A 19,421-nucleotide genomic window follows, 5' to 3' on the forward strand; every position below is an offset into this window, starting at 1 on the left:
TGGCACAGTTGTTGGATATCATAACAAAACTCGTCGTGAAAAATTTCATCGCAATCGGATAAGAATTGCGCACTCTAGAGGCTCAAGAAGTCAAGACCCAAGATCGGTTTATATGGTAGCTATATCAAAACGTGAACCGATATGGCCCATTTACAATACCAACCGACCTACTCTAATAAGAAGTATTTGTGCAAAATTTCAACCGGATAGCTTTACTCCTTCGGAAGTTAGCGTGTTTTCGACAGACAGACGGACGGACAGACGGACGGATATGGCTAGATTGACATAAAATTTCTCGACGATCAAGAATATATATACTTTATGGGGTCTCAGACGAATATTTCGAGTAGTTACAAACAGAATGACGAAATTAGTATACCCCCCCTTCCTATGGTGGAGGGTATAAAAACACATCTATGATACAATTACCACATTAACCAAACTCGACAACCCTGCTTATTAGCTGTGCTTTTTCCAATGCATTTATTGTATTTTTGTGTAATGGCAGACATTCTTTCTGTGGTATACACTTCTTCCGTATCACACATGATTTTGATCATCTGTTGGAAGTTGTATTGATGGCTTCGAACGCTGAGACAACGGCAATAGCTTACGCTGTTGCTCCGTGCGCCCAGGTTTGAATCCTGGCTGGGCTCTGCCGAATTTTTCATTTTTCAAGTTTTTTGCCTGTTGCCAATTTTTGTTTGTTTCTCTTTCGAGACAAGCTCAATGATCGGAGATGCAAATGAAAAAGGAAAGCCAACGATAGCAACACACACCAACCACTATGGGATCAAATTTATGTGTGATACGGAAGAAGTGTAATTTACCACAGACAGAATGTTTGCCATTACGCATCCCATAGTGGTTGGTGTGTGTTGCTATTTTCTTTCACTTCAACCAAATTTAAATAAATTTTTAGCAGAATCCATAGTGGTTGGTTCCCAAGATTCGGCGCTGCCGAACTTAGCACGCTTTTACTTCTTATATGCCTTTGTTATGACGTCGAAAGCAATAATGCTTACGTAGAAAAAATGTTTCTTTAATAAGAATTGTTTAAAACAAAATTAAGAAGATTTTTTTCTACTAAAAAATTCAAAAAGTATTGGCAAAACTTATGGTATATACGGCGCTTGATTGCTTTCGTGAAACCAACCAAGAAGTAAAAAAGTAGTATGTGGTGCCCAAGACATTACCTTTAATGTGACAAAGATCGATCAAATTGATTTAAGTTTTGGAACATAGGTATAGGAATTATTTCATTCTTACAAGAATTTTTATACCCTCCACCGTAAGATGGGGGGTATACTAATTTCGTAACTACTCGAAATATTCGTCTGAGACCCCATAAAGTATATATATTCTTGATCGTCCTGAAATTTTATGTCAATCTAGCCATGTCCGTCCGTCTGTCCGTCCGTCCGTCTGTCTGTCTGTCAAAAGCACGCTAACTTCCGAAGGAGTAAAGCTAGCCGCTTGAAATTTTGCACAAATACTTATTAGTCTAGGTCGGTTAGTATTGTAAATGGGCTATATCGGTCCATGTTTTGATATAGCTGCCATCTAAACCGATCTGGGGTCTTGACTTCTTGAGCCTCTAGAGTGCGCAATTCTTATCCGATTGGAATAAAATTTTGCACGACGAGTTTTGTTACGATATCCAAAAACTGTGCCAAATATGGTTCAAATCGGTTCATAATATAGCTGTCATATAAACCGATCTTGGATCTTGACTTCTTGAGCCTCTAGAGTGCGCAATTTTTATCCAATTTGAATGAATTTTGGCACATAGTATTTTGTTATGATATCCAACAACTGTGCCAAATATGGTTCATAACATGATATAGCTGTCATATAAACAGATCTGGGGACTTGCCTTCTTGAGCTTCTAGAGGGCTCAATTTCTATCCGATTTGGTTAAAATTTCGCAAGACGTTTTTATACCCTCCACCATAAGATGGGGGGTATACTAATTTCGTCATTCTGATTGTAACTACTCAAAATATTCGTCTGAGACCCCATAAAGTATATATATTCTTGATCGTCGTGAAATTTTATGTCGATCTAGCCATGTCCGTCCGTCTGTCCGTCCGTCCGTCCGTCTGTCTGTCGAAAGCACGCTAACTTCCGAAGGAGTAAAGCTAGCCGCTTGAAATTTTGCACAAATACTTCTTATTAGTGTAGGTCGGTTGGTATTGTAAATGGGCCATATTGGTTCATGTTTTGATATAGCTGCCATATAAACCGATCTTGGGTCTTGAATTCTTGAGCCTCTAGAGTGCGCAATTCTTATCCGATTAGAATGAAAGTTTGCACGACGTGTTTTGTTACGATATCCAACAACTGTGCCAAGAATGGTTCAAATCGGTTCATAACCTGATATAGCTGCCATATAAACCGATCTGGGGTCTTGACTTCTTGAGCCTCTAGAGTGCGCAATTCTTATCCGATTGGAATGAAATTTTGCACGACGTGTTTTGTTACGATATCCAACAACTGTGCCAAGTATGGTTAAAATCGGTCCATAACCTTATATATCTGTCATATAAACCGATCTTGGGTCTTGACTTCTTGAGCCTCTAGAGGGCGCAATTCTTATCCAATTTGAATGAATTTTGGCACGTAGTATTTTGTAATGATATCCAACAACTGTGCCAAGTATGGTTCAAATCGGTCCATAACCTGATATAGGTGTCATATAAACAGATCTGGGGACTTGACTTCTTGAGCTTCTAGAGGGCTCAATTTCTATCCGATTTGGCTGAAATTTCGCTAGACGTTTTTTATTGTTACTTTCAACAACTATGTCAAATAAAGTACAAGTCGGTTCATAACCTGATATAACTGCCATATAAACCGATCTGGGATCTTGACTTCTTGAGCCTCTAAAGGTCGCAATTATTATCCGATTTGCCTGAAATTTTGTACTTCGGATTCTCTCATGACCATTAACATACGTGTTTATTATGGTCTGAATCGGTCTATAGGCCGATACAGCTCCCATATAAATCGATCTCTCTATTTTACTTCTTGAGCCCACAAAAGGGGCAATTCTCATTCGAATTGGCTGACATTTTACACAGGTCTCCAACATATAATTTAATTGTGATCCAAACCGGACCATATCTTGTATCGCTCTAATAGCAGAGCAAATCTTTTATTATATCCTTTTTTTGCCTAAGAAGAGATGCCGGGCAACAGAACTCGACAAATGCGATTCATGGTGGAGGGTATATAAGATTCGGCCCGGCCGAACTTAGCACGCTTTTACTTGTTTCAATTATTTTGGTTGAGCCGTAGCCCCCTCCCAGTGAAAATGTCTAGCTACACCAATGTCCTCGCACTCTATCAACCTGCTTGTTCAGATTCTCATCTTGCGCACTCACAGTCCCCTCCACATTTCAATAAACAAAAATTTTGCAACAATATGTATCCATTGTTGCAAAATGGATACATTTCACAGTGGTAGAATCGGGGATAACATAACATAACATTGCACAATTCTTTGCAAGTAAAGGCGTGCTAAATTCGACCGGGCCGAATCTTGGGAACCCACAACTATGGATCCTGCCTAAATTTTTTACAAAATACGAGGGTTAACTTTTATATATCGGATTTGGACAACCCTTGTATTGTAATCTATTGTAAAGCTTGACATTTTTGAGGTAATACGTACTCAGAACGTTTTGACATACGAGCGCTTTTTGTGTTGTTTACAGTGTCTTTAAAGATTCATATCGCCCAAAAAATCTAATTAAATCGTGAACATTTTCGTGCGATTATTTTTTACAATTTTCGACGTGAATTAACTCAACAACAGTGCATAGATTAAGTTAATTCAATTTTTGGCGATGAAGCTCCCTCAAGAACCAGTGTTTATCGATGGTATGGTAAATTCAACCGAGGTCGTAGTTAACTTTTTCGTGAAGGTCGTCCAAAATCAGTGTTTGTTCTAAAAAGCATTGATGCTGATATTGCAAGATCGTCATGTGACCTATCGTGAGATTGAGACAACCTTAGATAATAGTTGTTCGCGTTGGATCCCACACAATTTGTCAATCGCTCAAAACAGGCTCGTGTCGAAAAAAATGCTCCAAAAATACGATCACGGTACTTCGAAACACATCTATGACTTCGTGACAGGTGATGAATAGTGGTAGTAGTTACGAGTATGAGCCCGAAAGTAAACAGCAGTCGACTGTATGGGTGTTTCAAGATGAGCCAAATCCTTCAAAAGTTGCTCGCGCACAAGGCACTTCCAAGCAAATGATCGCCTGTTTTTCGGAAAAACTGGACATATCGCAATCGTATCACTAGAACAACGCAGAACAGTCAATTCTGAGTGGTATACAACCATTTGTTTGCCAGTTGTCTTCCAAGAAATCAGGAAAAAAGTCAAACCGGAGATCGTTTTATATGGGAGCTGTATCTGATTCTTGACCGATTTAAACCATACTTGGGACAGTTATTGATAGTCATAACACAACACTATGTGCAAAATATCTGCCAAATCGGAAAATGTGGCTTTCAGGGGCTCAAGAAGTCAAAACCGGAGATCGGTTTATATGAAAGCAATATCCTATAGTCATATAGCCCATTTGCAATCCCCAACGATCTACATCAATATTAAGTATCTGTTTAAAATTTGGCTAAAATTTTGCACATAGTTTTCTGCTATGACTTCCAACAACTATGCCAAATCGGCCAAGAACCTAATATAGCTCCAATATAAACCGATCTTCCGATTTGAATTCTTGAGCCTCTGGAAGCCTCAATTTTCATCCGATTTGGCTGAAATTTGTACAACGTCTTGTGTTATGACTTTCACAGACTGTGAATAGTACAGTTTAAATCGATCAAGATCCTGATATAACTCCCATATACAGTACTGTTATGACTTCCAAGAGTACAGTTATGACTTCCAACAACTGTGTCAAATATGGTCAAAATCAGTTATAACGTGATATAGATCCCATATAAAGCTATCTTCCGACTTTATTTCTTGAACCCTTACAAGTCGCAATTTTTGTCTATTTTGGCTGAAATTTTGCATGCGGTGTTGAGTTACAACATCCAACAGCTGTGCCAAATAGGGTCCAAATTAGTCTATAACCAGATATTGCTCCCGTGTAAAGCGGTCTCTCGATCATCCTTGTTCGGTTCCTAGAAGCTTTAATTTTTGCTGCTTCGACAGACGGTTCAGGTTCAAAATGCCTTCATATTGTGGGAGATGTGTAAATAAGTGAGGTATATCACCTCCCATATTAATGCATCTCCCAATTCCACTTTTAGGGCCATTGCAAGCGCATTTTTCAACTGATCTTCTCAAAGTTCCGCAGTTATTTCCTCTATGACTCCCACAATATGAAGGAATTTTGTTCAAAATTCGTCTTTCCAATATGAAGCAAAATTAAATTTCGATGACTTAGCCTGTGTATCCAATGTGGTACGGGGTATGAAAAGGTCTTAAGTAGTTCAATGTGTAGTTTTTCCTAATTTTAATATCGTTCGTCTGTAGTCCATAAAAGAGTAACTTTCAAGTTTCCCATAATTGATCTCCATTTTGAATGTCCACTGTTGGCATTACCTCATACACACGCACACTTCGTGACTGTGAATGTACTTTCTTGCTTTAAAGCTACTACTAGGCTCTTTGTTGACGGTCTTTGCTATTGTTCCAGAACCTTGCGCAATAATATATGCCTGGTTGCAGCAACAACACATTCGGTCTTCTTGTGACAAACAACTTGAATTGTTCTACCTGGCGGGACTGTTGTCTTGTTTGTCTTTTCTTTGTCATCCTTGAATATATCTGTTGTTTCACCCTATTTCTAGTGTCTGCCGCTAAAGTATGTAGTTATGCTTACGAATACTTCAAAGCAAGAGGGTCGTGAGCAGTGTTGCCACCCAAGAAAATTATTTCCAGCCAAAATTTAGGAAAAAACTCACCCAAACTTAACCAAAACCTACCAAATGTTCTGCAAACTAAAAATTCAACACTCATACCAGTTACAATCAATTTCAATCGCATGGCTGCCGGTTGTACGTACCGGATTGACCCGATGAAGTCCTTCATCGGCAAGGGATGCCGCTCCAGTGTACAACACACTGCCACCACCTTGTAACAGTAATTGGCCCCTCGCATCCATGGTTTTATAATGCGCTATTAACAAATACACTGAAACGGCAAGAAGTGAAATAATTTAAGTTATCCCGGGCGATTTTTTAAGTAACTTGGCATTTTATGGAAAAACCTACCAGAAATTGAGGTCAGCCTACCAACCTACTAAGAGAATAAAAACCTACCAATTTTGGTAGGAACCTATCAAAAAACGGCAACACTGGTTATGGGTGGGTGTACGGCTATGCGAAGTTGTGTCTATTTCTTTAGAATATTTGAATTGCAGCTGTAGACACTTTTGTGTTTACTTCTCCTCCTTTAAGTTCCATTGTTTTAAAAATCTATTTCATAGCTGATATTTCAGAATAAACCATTATTCTGCCAAATGCATGTGACGTCTGTACGCTTGGGCAGTATGTCCTTGTGATGTTATATATTTCCTGGTAGTGAGCGTATAAAAATGTGGGTAATTCAGTATAGGGTTATGCAAAGTGTACATTAATTTCTTTTTTGATGAAAGTGGTCAAGTGGATTGCTTATTGGTATATCAATTCTCAGATAAGAGCAAATTTACACAATTTTTATGTAGAAGGGACAAACCAAATTGTATGTTGACAATTGAGTTACCCTACAACAAAATATTGACTTATTAGCCTTACTTGCTGAAAAGTTAGCCTGCTTTCTACAGAGGGACGGACAAGGATATATATGCACTAGCTGACCCGGGCCTCTGAGCCTTCTTTTACTTTATATGGAACAAAAGTTTCCTTGGAATATTTATTTTCAACAATTAAAGATCTTTTAGTGAAATATCATGCTACCACCCATATTGCCATTGACTTAAGAGGAGTTTACAATATGAGGCGTCCCCCAAACACATGGCCCAAAATAAGTTATCAAATTCGTTTTGTAATCTCAAATACCTTTCATTTGAGCCACATATTGGTATGGTTGAAAAATTTTTTCCCTTTGGGGGTGTTTTCGGAAAGGGGTGATGCCTTACTCTCTACTACCAAATACATTTATTTGAGCCCCATATTGCGATGGTCACTAAAAAATTGCTGTTTGTGGGGTATTTTGGGAAAGGGGTAGACCCCCAGAAAATTGGTCCCGAAAGTGGGTTTCAATTCTTGCTCTACACCCCAATACCTTTCATTTAAGCTCCACATTGACATGGTCAGTAAATGTGCCCTATTTAGGGGTGTTTTGGGGATTGGGGTGGTCCCCAAACACTAAGCCCGGAAAATATATCAGCAACGTGATCTATTCTCATATATCCATATATCATTACCTTGAACCCCATATTGCCATTGCCCTCAAAATTGGATATCAAATTCGTTTTCTAATCTCATTTAAACTCCTTATTGCAAAAGTCAGCAAATATATCCGGTTTGTGGTGTTGGCCCTAAAAACTATGAATATTTAGTTCCACTCTTTATAAGACTCAAATTGTCTTGGTTAGAACATACGTCCTATTTGGAGGTTGTTATGGTGGTGGGATGTCCGCTAGACAGTTGGCCCCTAATGTTGATATCAGATACGTTACTCCCACATAACTTTAATTTGAGCACCATATTTCCATAGTTGGCAAACATGACCGGCTAGGGGGGTGTTTTGGGGGATGGGCGGCCACTCAGTGAGTTGGACTTGAAAATATATATCGGATTCGTGTTCCACCTTAAAAACCCTCTTATTTGAGCCTCATATTGCAATAGTCCGAAAATACTTACTATTTTTGTTGTGTTGTGGGGGCGGCATAGCCCCATAGACACTTTTCCCGAATATTGATATCAAATTCGTGCTTTACTCCCAAAGACCTTTCATTTGAGCCCCATATTGCTATGGTCGTAAATTTGTCCACTTTGGGGGATGTTTTTGGTAAGAGGCGGCCCCCAAACACTTGGTCCCATATTTGGATATCAGATTCGTATTCTACATTCAAATACCTTTTATTTAAGCCCCATATTCCCATGGGCAGTAAATAAGTCCTGTTTGGGGGTGTTTTGGGAAAGCGGTGGATCCAAAGAAACGTGGTCCCACATTTGGATATCAGATTCGTATTCTACTCGGAAATACCTTTCATTTGAGTCCCATATTGCCATGGTCGGTAAATATGTCCGATTTAGGGGTGTTTTGGGGCTTGGGGTGGTCCCCCTAGTACTTGGTTCGACAATTGGATATCAGATACGTTTTCTTATCCTAAATACCTTTCATTTGAGTCCCATATTGTCGTGATTGTTCTAAATATATGTTTGGTAGATTTTAGGGTGGGGCAGCCCCCCTAGGTACCCCATCCGAAATTCGGATACCGTTGCCCCATAGATACTTTTCACGAATATTGATATCAAATTCGTGCTTTACTCCCAAAGACTTTTCATTTGAGCCCCATATTGCTATGGTCGTAAATTTGTCTCCTTTGGGGGATGTTTTTGGTGATATCCAACAACTGTTGTGCTCCCTAGCCGCTCTGGCGTATGTTATAGTTACATCATCTTGTTGCTATGTTTTTATACCCACCACCGAAGAATGGGGGTATATTCATTTTGTCATTCCGTTTGCAACACATCGAAATATCCATTTCCGACCCTATAATGATTATGTATTCTTGATCAGCGTAAAAATTTAAGACGATCTAGCCATGTCCGTTCGTATGTTTGCCTGTCTGTTGAAATCACGCTACAGTCTTTAACTAGTAACAAGTAAAAGCGTGCTAAGTTCGGCCGGGCCGAATCTTATATACCCTCCACCATGGATCGCAGCCAATTCAAATAAAAATTGCGGACTCAAGAAGTAAAATAGAGAGATCGATTTATATGGGAGCTGTATCGGGCTGTGGACCGATTCAGACCATAATAAACACGTTTGTTGATGGTCATGAGAGGATCCGTCGTACAAAATTTCAGGCATATCGGATAATAATTGCGACCTCTAGAGGCTCAAGAAGTCAAGATCCCAGATCGGTTTATATGGCAGCTATATCAGGTTATGAACCGATTTGAACCTTATTTAACAAAGTTGTTGAAAGTAAGAATAAAATACGTCATGCAAACTTTCAGCCAAATCGGATAGGAATTGGACCTCTAGAAGCTCAAAAAGTCAAATCCCTAGATCTGATTATATGACAGCTTATCAGGTTATGAATCGATTTGAACCATAATTGACACAGTTGTTGGATATCATAACGAAATACTTCGTGCAAAAATTCATTCAAATCGGATAAGAATTGTGCCCTCTAGATGCTCAAGAAGTCAAGACCCAAGATCGGTTTATATGACAGCTATATCAATTAATGGCCGAATTGAACCATGCTCGGCATATCAAAAGAATTGGATATCAAAAGAAAACACGTCGTGCAAAATTTCATTCCAATCGGATAAGAATTGCGCTCTCTAGAGGCTCAAGAAGTCAAGACCCAAGATCGGTTTATATCGCAGCTATTTCAGGTTATGTACAGAATTGAACAATACTTGGCACAGTTGTTGGATATCATAACAAAACACGTCGTGCAAAATTTCTTTTCAATCGGATAAGAATTGAACACTCTAGTAACTCAAGACATCTATATCAGGTTATGGACCGATTTGAACCATACTTAGCACAGTTGTTGGATATCATAACAAAACATGTCATGCAAAATTTCATTCCAATCGGATAAGAATTGCGCGCTCTAGAGGCTCAAGGAGTCAAGACCCAAGATCGGTTTTTATGGCAGCTATATCAAAACATGGACCGATATGGCCCATTTACAATACCAACTGATCTATACTAATAAGAATTAGTATAGATCAGTATCAGTGCAAAATTTCAAGCGGCTAGCTTTACTCTTTCGGAAGTTAGCGTGCTTTCGACAGACAGACGGACGGACATGGCTAGATCGACAAAAAATGTCGCGACGATCAAGAATGTATATACTTTATGGGGTCTCAGACGAATATTTCGAGTAGTTACAAACAGAATGACGAAATTAGCATACCCCCCATCCTATGGTGGAGGCTATAAAAAGGCATTAATTTCGGCCGGGCCGAACTTTGGATACCCACCACCTCGGATATATATATATTAGACCACTCAATGTCCGTGCCTAATTTGGGTCCTTAGGTTATCCAATTTTCACCGGATTGTGACGAAATGGGGTTTACAAATAAAAATAAATGGATTTGATGATTTTTTAGAAAATCCAAAAATGAAGCAAAAATTTTACTGGTAAAACAAATACATAGTTGCAAACATAATTATAAGTTTTTTTAAAGGAACTTGAGTTCTGGTACTGGACATGACAAAATAGATGATTTGGTCAATGCTGAAGCCATCGCTGACAAAAACATTTGAATTGGTGAAGGTTAAATGTGCCCTGGAGTCGCAATTGGGCGAAACGAAAGCACAAAACGAACAGTTACTAGATGATTTGCAGCTATGCAAGGATGCGAAATTGAAACTCGAAGTCAAAATGCAAGCAATGCGATATCAATTCGAACGAGAGCTCAAAGCTAAGGAGGAGCATGTTGAGGAGAAAAATCGAGCCTTTGTGAAGCAATTGAGAAATTTGGTAGCGGGCATGGATGTGGACCGTAATCAGCGAAATGCTCCTGTGACAGCCAAAAAGAAATTGGAAAGCGATCTTAAGGAGTTGAACCCCATCATGCAGATGCATAACATGGTAAAAAGGACGCCTTTAAATATTCCAAGCTGCAAGTATAAGTCAAGGATGCATTGCGTGAGGTCAAAGAAGCCAAAGCCGGCAAGGAAGAACTTAAGACATCCAGTAAGAAGATAGAACGTGAAGTCGAAGCTTTGGAGGCCGAAGTTAATCAGCTCACCGAAGAGTTAGCCGGCTGGGAGAGAGCACGAAGGGAGGATAACAACGAACTGAATGAAAAAACAAGTAAAAAGGCGTTAAGTTCGGCCGGGCCGAACTTTGGATACCCACCACCTCGGGTATATATGTAAACCACCTTTCATCAAAATTCGGTGAAAATTTCATACCTTATGACCCATATCAGTTATTTCAAAACATGTTCCGATTTGGACCAAATACTAATAAGTACAGTAGCTATAACTAAAAATTAACCGATCTGAACCATATACGACACGGATGTTGAAAAGCCTAACATAAGTTACTATGTAAAATTTCAGTGAAATCGGATTATAAATGCGCTTTTTATGGGGCAAAGACTTTAAATCGAGAGATCGGTCTACATGGCAGCTATATTCAAATCTGGATCGATCTGGGCAAAATTGAAGAAGGACGTCGAAGAGCCTAACTAAACTCACTGTCCCAAATTTCAGCGACATCGGACAATAAATGCGTCTTTTATGGGCCCAAAACCTTAAATCAAGAAATCGGTCTATATAGCAGCTATATCCAAATCTGAACCGATCTTGGGCAAATTGAAAAAAGATATCAAGGGGCCTAACGCATCTCATTGTCCCAAATTTCAGCAAAATCGGGTAATAAATGTGGCTTTTATGGGCCTAACACCATAAATCGAAGGATCGGTCTATATGGCAGCTATATCCAAATCTGAACCGATCTGGGCCAAATTGACAAAGGAAGTCGGAGGGCTCAACACAACTCACTGTCCCGAATTTGAGCGGAATCGGATAAAAAATGTGGCTTTTATGGCCCTTAGACGCTAAATCGGAGGGTCGGTCTATATGGCAGCTATATCCAAATCTGAACCGATCTGAGCCAAATTGACGAAGGATGTCGAAGGGCCTAACACAACTCACTGTCCCGAATTTCAGCGGAATCGGATACAAAATGTGGCTTTTATGGCCCTTAGACCCTAAATCGGAGGGTCGGTCTATATGGCAGCTATATCCAAATCTGAACCGATCTGACCCAAATTGACGAAGGATGTCGAAGGGTCTAACACAACTCACTGTCCCGAATTTCAGCGGAATTGGATAGAAAATGTGGCTTTTATGGCCCTTAGACCCTAAATCGGAGGGTCGGTCTATATGGCAGCTATATCTAAATCTGGACCGATCTGAGCCAAATTAATGAAGAATGTCGAAGGGCCTCCCAAAACTCACTTTTTCAAATTTTAGCTAAATCGGATATTAAATGTGGCTTTTATGGGCCTAAGACCCTAAATCGGCGGATCGGTCTATATGGGGGCTATATGAAGATATAGTCCGATATAGCCCATCTTCGAACTTAAGCTGCTTATGGACAAAAAAATAATCTGTGCAAAATTTCAGCTCAATATCTCAATTTTTAAAGACTGTAGCGTGATTTCAACAGACAGACGGACAGACGGACGGACATGCCTAGATCGTCTTAGATTTTTACGCTGATCAAAAATATATATACTTTATAGGGTCGGAAATGGATATCTCGATGTGTTGCAAACGGAATGACAAAATGAATATACCCCCATCCTTCGGTGGTGGGTATAATAGCGGTCAATGTTAGTAACGACACTCTGCCATATAAAGATAGACACCGTTTGGAAGTCCGAAGTCCGAGGAAAGAGCAAACGAAGTTATCGAAACGATCACTTACCAAAGGGGATAGAAGCAATAAAGCCATAGAAGTCGGTGAAGCAAAGTTGGAAGCCACTATTTACCACTTGAAGTCTTGTATCGAGAGGACATCCTGAACACAGGCCACATCAGTATAAAGTATCTGTTCAAAATTTCAAGCGACTAGCTCTACGCGTTCGACCTCCATCGTGATTTCAACAGACGGACGGACGGACATGGCTAGTTCGAATCAGAATCAGAGACGATCAAGAATATATATCCTAGATCAGTATTTCGAGGTGTTACAAACGGAATGACTAGATTAGTATACCCCAATGGTGATGGGTATAATTAAATCTAATTCTCATAGGCCATGTCCAGTTTACGAATAAGTACCAGGACATGGTTCCTTTAAAAAACTGGGCCATATCGTTTCAGATTTTGATATAGCTCCCATATAAACCGATCGCCCGATTTGACTTCTTGAGCCCTTACAAGCTGCAATTTTTGTCCGATTTATCTGAAACTTTTCACATAGCGTTCTGTAGTGACTCCTAACATCTGTGCCAAGTACGGTCTAAATCGGTCAAGAACCTGATATAGCTCCCATATAAACCGATCTCCCGATTTGGCTTAGTATTCTTTTAGACTCCTTATAGCTATGCCAAGTACAGTCTAAATCGGTCTATAATCGGATATAGCTCCCATATAAACCGACCGCCCGATTTGACTTCTTGAGCCTTTCAAGCTGCAATTTTATTCGATTTATCTGAAATTTTGCAGGTCGTGTTTTGTCATGACTTCCAACAACAGTGGCAAGTACAGCCAAAATCAGTCTATAACCTGATATAGCTCCAATATAAACCGGTCTCTGGATCATCCCTTTTCGGTTCCCAGAAGCTTTAATTTTTGTTGGTTTGACTGAAGTTTGGTATTTAGTATAAAATTATGCCCTACAACTTTATTTATTTTGTATACAGTTTTAGCAGAATCCATGGTGGTGGTTTCCCAAGATTCGGCATTCATTAAGGTTAGAAGAGCGAGCCGAGGTATCACGATCCAGGTCGTTGGCCGCGGTTATTTATTTATTTATTTCAGTCTATGGATATACAATTCCTTACAGACTATTTCTTAATAATAAACTGATTTTAAAATACGTTTAAACCCATTAATACAAGCTAAGAAATCCTGATTTCTTAATTTAGATATGTTGTTAAACCGGAGGTACTCCGCTGGAGAGCGCTGATGTGGTTCCGGAACAACCGCAATCCCTGGTTACCATGGAAGACATTCCGGCAAAATTCTTTCTTCCCTCGATTTCAAGACAAACTAGAGCACGAAATTACCCAGCGTAGACAGAGGCTGCGGGAGTTGTTTAAAGACAACATGCAGTAATGCAGGATCAGGTGTGTCATAGCAGCTACTCCGACAAATGGAAGGTTTAAAGAATCTTCAAAAATGCCTGTGGTCCATACGTCGGAAGCATTTTAGTGACCAAACCCTGCTCCTAGAGATGGCTGAGGACTTGGAGGGAATACCAGCCTCGCCCAAATAGAGATATTACCATCGACGATCGGAGTCCCGAGTTGTCGAAAAGACCGTTAAGGCAGCAATGAACCCGGACACCGCTTGTCGTAGATCAGGAGGGTCACTTTGCTGCAGGATGTCGCAACCCGCAGAATCAATTTTTCTGGGAACGCTAGCGAGAAACATCCAATGCTGACCAATACAATCGGGAGACGAGCAGCGGAACCTGGGAGTGCGGGGCCCAAGACGCCCTATTCTATACAGGCCAAAACTCTCTGTACTTCGCAGACTCATGCCTAATAGCTACCATCTAGTTTCAAGACCGGCTATGATCAGCCACAGTGGACATGGGGGCAACGAAAATATTGTTGGCGAGTCCTTTGCGAAGTCGGTTGACCCCGGTGTTTTGAAACCGTCCACATAGCCATCTGGCTGGCAGACGATTCACAGCAGCAAGTTCAACACACCTTAGCCACGGATATAGTATTTAGCCAGAGCCGTAATGGAGTTACTAGTAATGCCAGACGAAACGAGGACGTGCTCTTTGCTTTGACTTGAATTTCTTCGATGCTGCCAGACAAAAAACGTGTGCTTATCACTGAGCTGCGTTTAACCTAAGCTGGAAGAAGGTTCTATTGGACAGGAGGAGTCAATAAAACATCACCATCCGACCGTAACTAAATGGCAACACCTGGCAGAAGAAAATCCCAGTAATCACGACATGACCCCACACACACCACAAAAGGCGGAGGACGCCACGGTAAGTGTGCTTACCGCTGAAAATCAGGCAAGAGTCAAAACATATATGAACAAAGAGTTGCAACAATTCAAAAATTTACACGTGCGCTCCACAGTTGTATAACTCACCGATCACTCTGGCAGGAAAAAAGATCGGTTACAATCAATGGTGTGCCATGCCATTGGATTTACATTCGGCTGCAGCTACTTTCCAACGTGTACTGGATCGGTAATCGGAGTAGATATGGGACCCTTCGCCTACCTCATCAACATTGGAAGAACGTTGGACTAGCATGAGGTATTCTGTCGGCTGCGAATGGTCAACTTAAGAATGAATCCGGAAAAGTGTGATTTCTTCAAGAGGTTATATAGTTTGCGCGCAGTGTATTCATACGGATCCTGACAAAGTGGCCGCCATCCGAGATATATCTGCACTTTCCTCCCTCAAAGGAATTCCGACGATTTTTAAGAGTCATCTCATCGTATTACCGATTCTTCTCGTGGCTAACCCTCTCACTTCCCTGTTGTAAAAGGGCAAGTGATGTCGATAGGCGAAGGACCAGCAAACGGTGTTCAAGGTCTTGAACACGAGACGGACGGAAGCGCCTGTGGTCGCCTACCATGATTTATCGATACCCTTCGCCCTGCAGACCGACGCTAGCGACTATGGATTGGGCGTGGTTCTTATTCAGTTCTATGGAGGAGCTGAACGAGTCATTGCCTATGCTAGCAGAGTACTCAACGTTTGGGGCATCCGGAAGATGTGGCATTATCTCGAAGGCTACAAATTCAATGGGCTGAATACAATCGAAAACCCTAACGACCGGCTAACACTTGGGCTCTGGAGCTCCAGCAGTATACGTTCTCAATCCATTTAAAAAGGCACGAAATTATGTATTGCCAACGCCCTGTCCCAACAACCTCTTGAATATTTCCAATGAATTACCACTGAGGCAGAAGAATGTCCACTGAGGCAGAAAAATGGAAGACATGAAAGTGGCTCCAAAGAAATTCTCCGATTTTTCCATCGTTAATCAGGAGCATTTAAGACATATTGGTGTTAACACACACGATGAGGACTGTACTCCGTGGAAGTTGTGTGTACCCACATCGAAGCGAGGCAGAGTGTTACTCGAGAATCATAGTCTAGCCACGAATCAATTGGGGAAACGCAAAACTATGCAACAGATACATAACCAAATTATTACGTTGTTGCGAATCCTGTCAGCGATACATGCCACATCAAGTTGCACAGGCTAGGTGACAAAAGCTTTCCTATACCTCTTAAAAAATCTCTCTGTATATGCTCAAACAATGAAACGTAAGTAAAGTGTGATTTTTTAAGATTGAAGTAAAGTGTGATTTTTTCCAAATAAACACATAAAATTCAGAAAAATGCATGAAATCTTTATTTGAATCGACAGTACGGTCCATATAATTTAATGTTTGATGATATTTTCATTAATATGTTGACCGTGACTGCGCCTCAAATGCTTCATCCGCTTAGTCCAATTTTGGTATACTATTTCCAACAATTCGACCGGCATCTCACGAAAAAGTACTTCAATGTTGTCTTCCAATGCGTCAATTAAAGCAGGCTTGTCTGTATAGACATGAGCTATGACATAGCCCCACAAAAAAATAGTCTAAATGCCTTAGATCGCACGATTCGCGTGGTATGTTGTATGTCTTGTTGAAACCACATGCATTTTGGTCATAAAAAAGTTGAATATCATCTTAGGAGAAGTACGGTCCAATGATGCCACCAGCCCATAAATCGCACAAACTTTGACTTTTTCTGGATGCATTGGTAGCTCTTGCAATACTTCCGGCTGATCTTTGCTTCCGTGCGTATGCTGTTTAAACCAGTGCTGTCAAAAAGATAATTCCTAAAAAATCAACCTTTATTTAAGTCAGCAAACGAAAATTTCAGATGTCCGTTGCTCTGGTTAGATTTTAGTTCTTTACAACCAGAAACCAATGCCACGAGGAAGCGTTCGTACATTCAAATGCAGACCCTTAGTTTCGTCCACAGACTCCACTACTTTTCTTCCCATATTTCTTGCAGCATAACCAGTCCATTGCGGTTATCATATTGTATGCCAGCTTGTTTAAAGAGTCTATCCATGCCTATTGGGCTATACCGCAGCTGTTTTGTTATGGTATGTGTTATGGGTCTAATATCTGGGAACAAGGTGGTTAAAAGTGATTACGTCTCCTGTCTGTTTTTGGTCTTGCGGCTGCATGATTTCACATGTATGTATATGTGGCATTTAGTTGCATGTATGCTTAGGTTTAAGGAACACTTTTACACAAAAAGCAAAACTCACAAATTGAAAGAGACTGGAGAACAATTGCCATCATTTTAAATTACATTCAAATGATAGATTAAATTCATTGTGCATTTAAAACCGTACTTGGTGTTCCAAATAACAGGCCGCCAACGAAAAATTTGTACTTTAATAATGTTAACAAATAGACAATAAATAATTTACAATAATTTTGCCTTAATTTCAAAATGTTTGAACTGGTCGAAAAGGTATATTTCGATGTGTTGCAAACGCTATTACAACATGAATGAATAACAAATTGGACAAAAATTGACGATTCTCTAGTATCAAGAGTCTCTAATGGCACTTTTTATATACCCGCTGACATAGGATGGGGTCTTCCGTTTTTAACACCTCGAAATATTCGTCTAAGAGGCCATAAAGTATATATGCATATTCTTGATCGCCTCGACGTTCTGAGTCGAGCTAGCCATGTCATCTGTTGAAATCGAGATTGCGGTCGAACGCGTAAAGCAAGCGTCTTCAAAATTTGCATAGATACTTAGTATTGATGTAGGTCGTTGGGGATTGCAAATGGCCCCTATCAGTTCAGATTTGGATTTAGCTCCCATATAATCCGATCTCCCGATTTGGCTTTTTGAGCCCCTGGAAACCTAAATTTTGGCTGAAATTTTGCACACTATGTTATGTTATGACTTTCAACAACTGTGCCAAGTACGGTCCAAATCGGTAAAGAACCTGATAGAGCTTCCATATAAACCGATCTGCATATTTGACTTCTTGAGCCCCTAGAAGCCTCAATTTGGCTGAAATTTTGGATGTAGTGTTCTGTTATGACTTTCAACAACTGTGCAAAGTACTGTCCAAATCGGTCTATAACTACTTATAGCTTAGCACTCTTTTACTTGTTTATTGTACCCAAAACCGAAGGTTGGGGGTATATTCATTTTGTTTTTCCAGTTGCAACACAGCGAAATATCCATTACCGATCCTATAAAGTATATATACTCTTGATTGTCGTAAAAATCTAAGACGATCTACCGATTTAGGGTCTTAGGCCTATAAAATCCACACTTATTATCCGATTTTGCTGAAATTTTAGACAGTGAGTTGTGCTGGGTCAGTCGGCATCCTTCTTTAATTTGGCCCCGATCGGTCCAAATTTGGATATAGCTGCCATATAGACCTATCTCTCGATTTAAGGTCTTGGGCCAAAACAACGCGCAGTTATTGTCCGATTTTGCCAAAATTTAGGACAGTGAATTGTGTTTTGTGAACTGTGGCCTTCGACATCCGAGTAGTATATGGTTCAGAACGGTGTATTTGGATATAGCTACCAAAAAGACCAATATTTTTTCTACAAAATTGAATAAGGACTTGTACTCATTAGACCACTCAATTTTCGTGCCGAATTTGGTCCAAATCGTACCATATTTCAATATAGCTGCTATGGGGGCATAAATTATTCATTTGTCACCGAGTTATGACGAAAGGTGTTTACATATATACCCGAGGTGGTGGATATCTATCCACTACCTAGAAGTTTAACGACCGGTAAAATACTTGAGTTAGATCAACATACACATTTTGTCTAAAGCAACATAGATATTACACAATTAGATCTCACTAAAGGTACCCTAAGAGGTATGGAATGCAGCGTGTTTCGAAGATGAATATTAAAATCTAATTCGACAGTTAAGAATAGGAATCAATTTGACCACGAAATAATTTTACAATAAGTATTGTTCTAAGCATCAAGCGTCTTCTTTCGAGCGTCGGCAAATTAATAAGGTTCTCATAAGAAGAAAATCGTACCTTAACTGATTGAATCCTGAATATCACTTGTAGAATAGGTTGCAAATCACATAAGCGTAACCGGATTTAGCTTGTAAACAAATAATATGGTTTGACCACGAAAGCTTATCGTTATATTCAACACCACGATTAGATGCAGTGCTCACATACTCAATTATACCTCACATTTTTTCAAAATCAAAAATTGCCAAAATTCTTTTGTTAATGTGAAATTGGTAAAGATTCCTCAAACTTTTTTTTGAAAATTGTGATCTCTACTTGGTGCAGGAACTGGTACATCGGTGGTGACATTTGGTTAAACTCAGAGCTGCATTTTGAACTGCTGGCCAACACACTATTTATAGACCGATCCTAATCTTCCAAAGCCTTCAGTTTTAGTATTTTGAATGAAAGATGGGGGTATATTCATTATGTCATTCCGTTTGCAACACATCGAAATATCCATTTCCGACCCTATAAAG

The 19,421-nt window shown here is 39.9% G+C and overlaps 1 protein-coding gene across 1 annotated transcript; it reads left to right on the plus strand.

Annotated features, from left to right (window-relative positions):
* Positions 1-10,406: 10,406 nt before the first annotated feature.
* Positions 10,407-14,674, plus strand: LOC131996144 (myosin heavy chain, non-muscle-like). Its single transcript, XM_059365596.1, has 3 exons — positions 10,407-10,778; positions 10,826-11,003; positions 14,541-14,674. Exons 1-3 carry the CDS (start codon positions 10,407-10,409, stop codon positions 14,672-14,674), a joined length of 684 nt encoding a protein of 227 aa, XP_059221579.1.
* Positions 14,675-19,421: the final 4,747 nt, after the last annotated feature.

This window comes from Stomoxys calcitrans, chromosome 3, assembly GCF_963082655.1.
Source record: "Stomoxys calcitrans chromosome 3, idStoCalc2.1, whole genome shotgun sequence".
Taxonomy (NCBI): Eukaryota; Metazoa; Arthropoda; class Insecta; order Diptera; family Muscidae; genus Stomoxys; species Stomoxys calcitrans.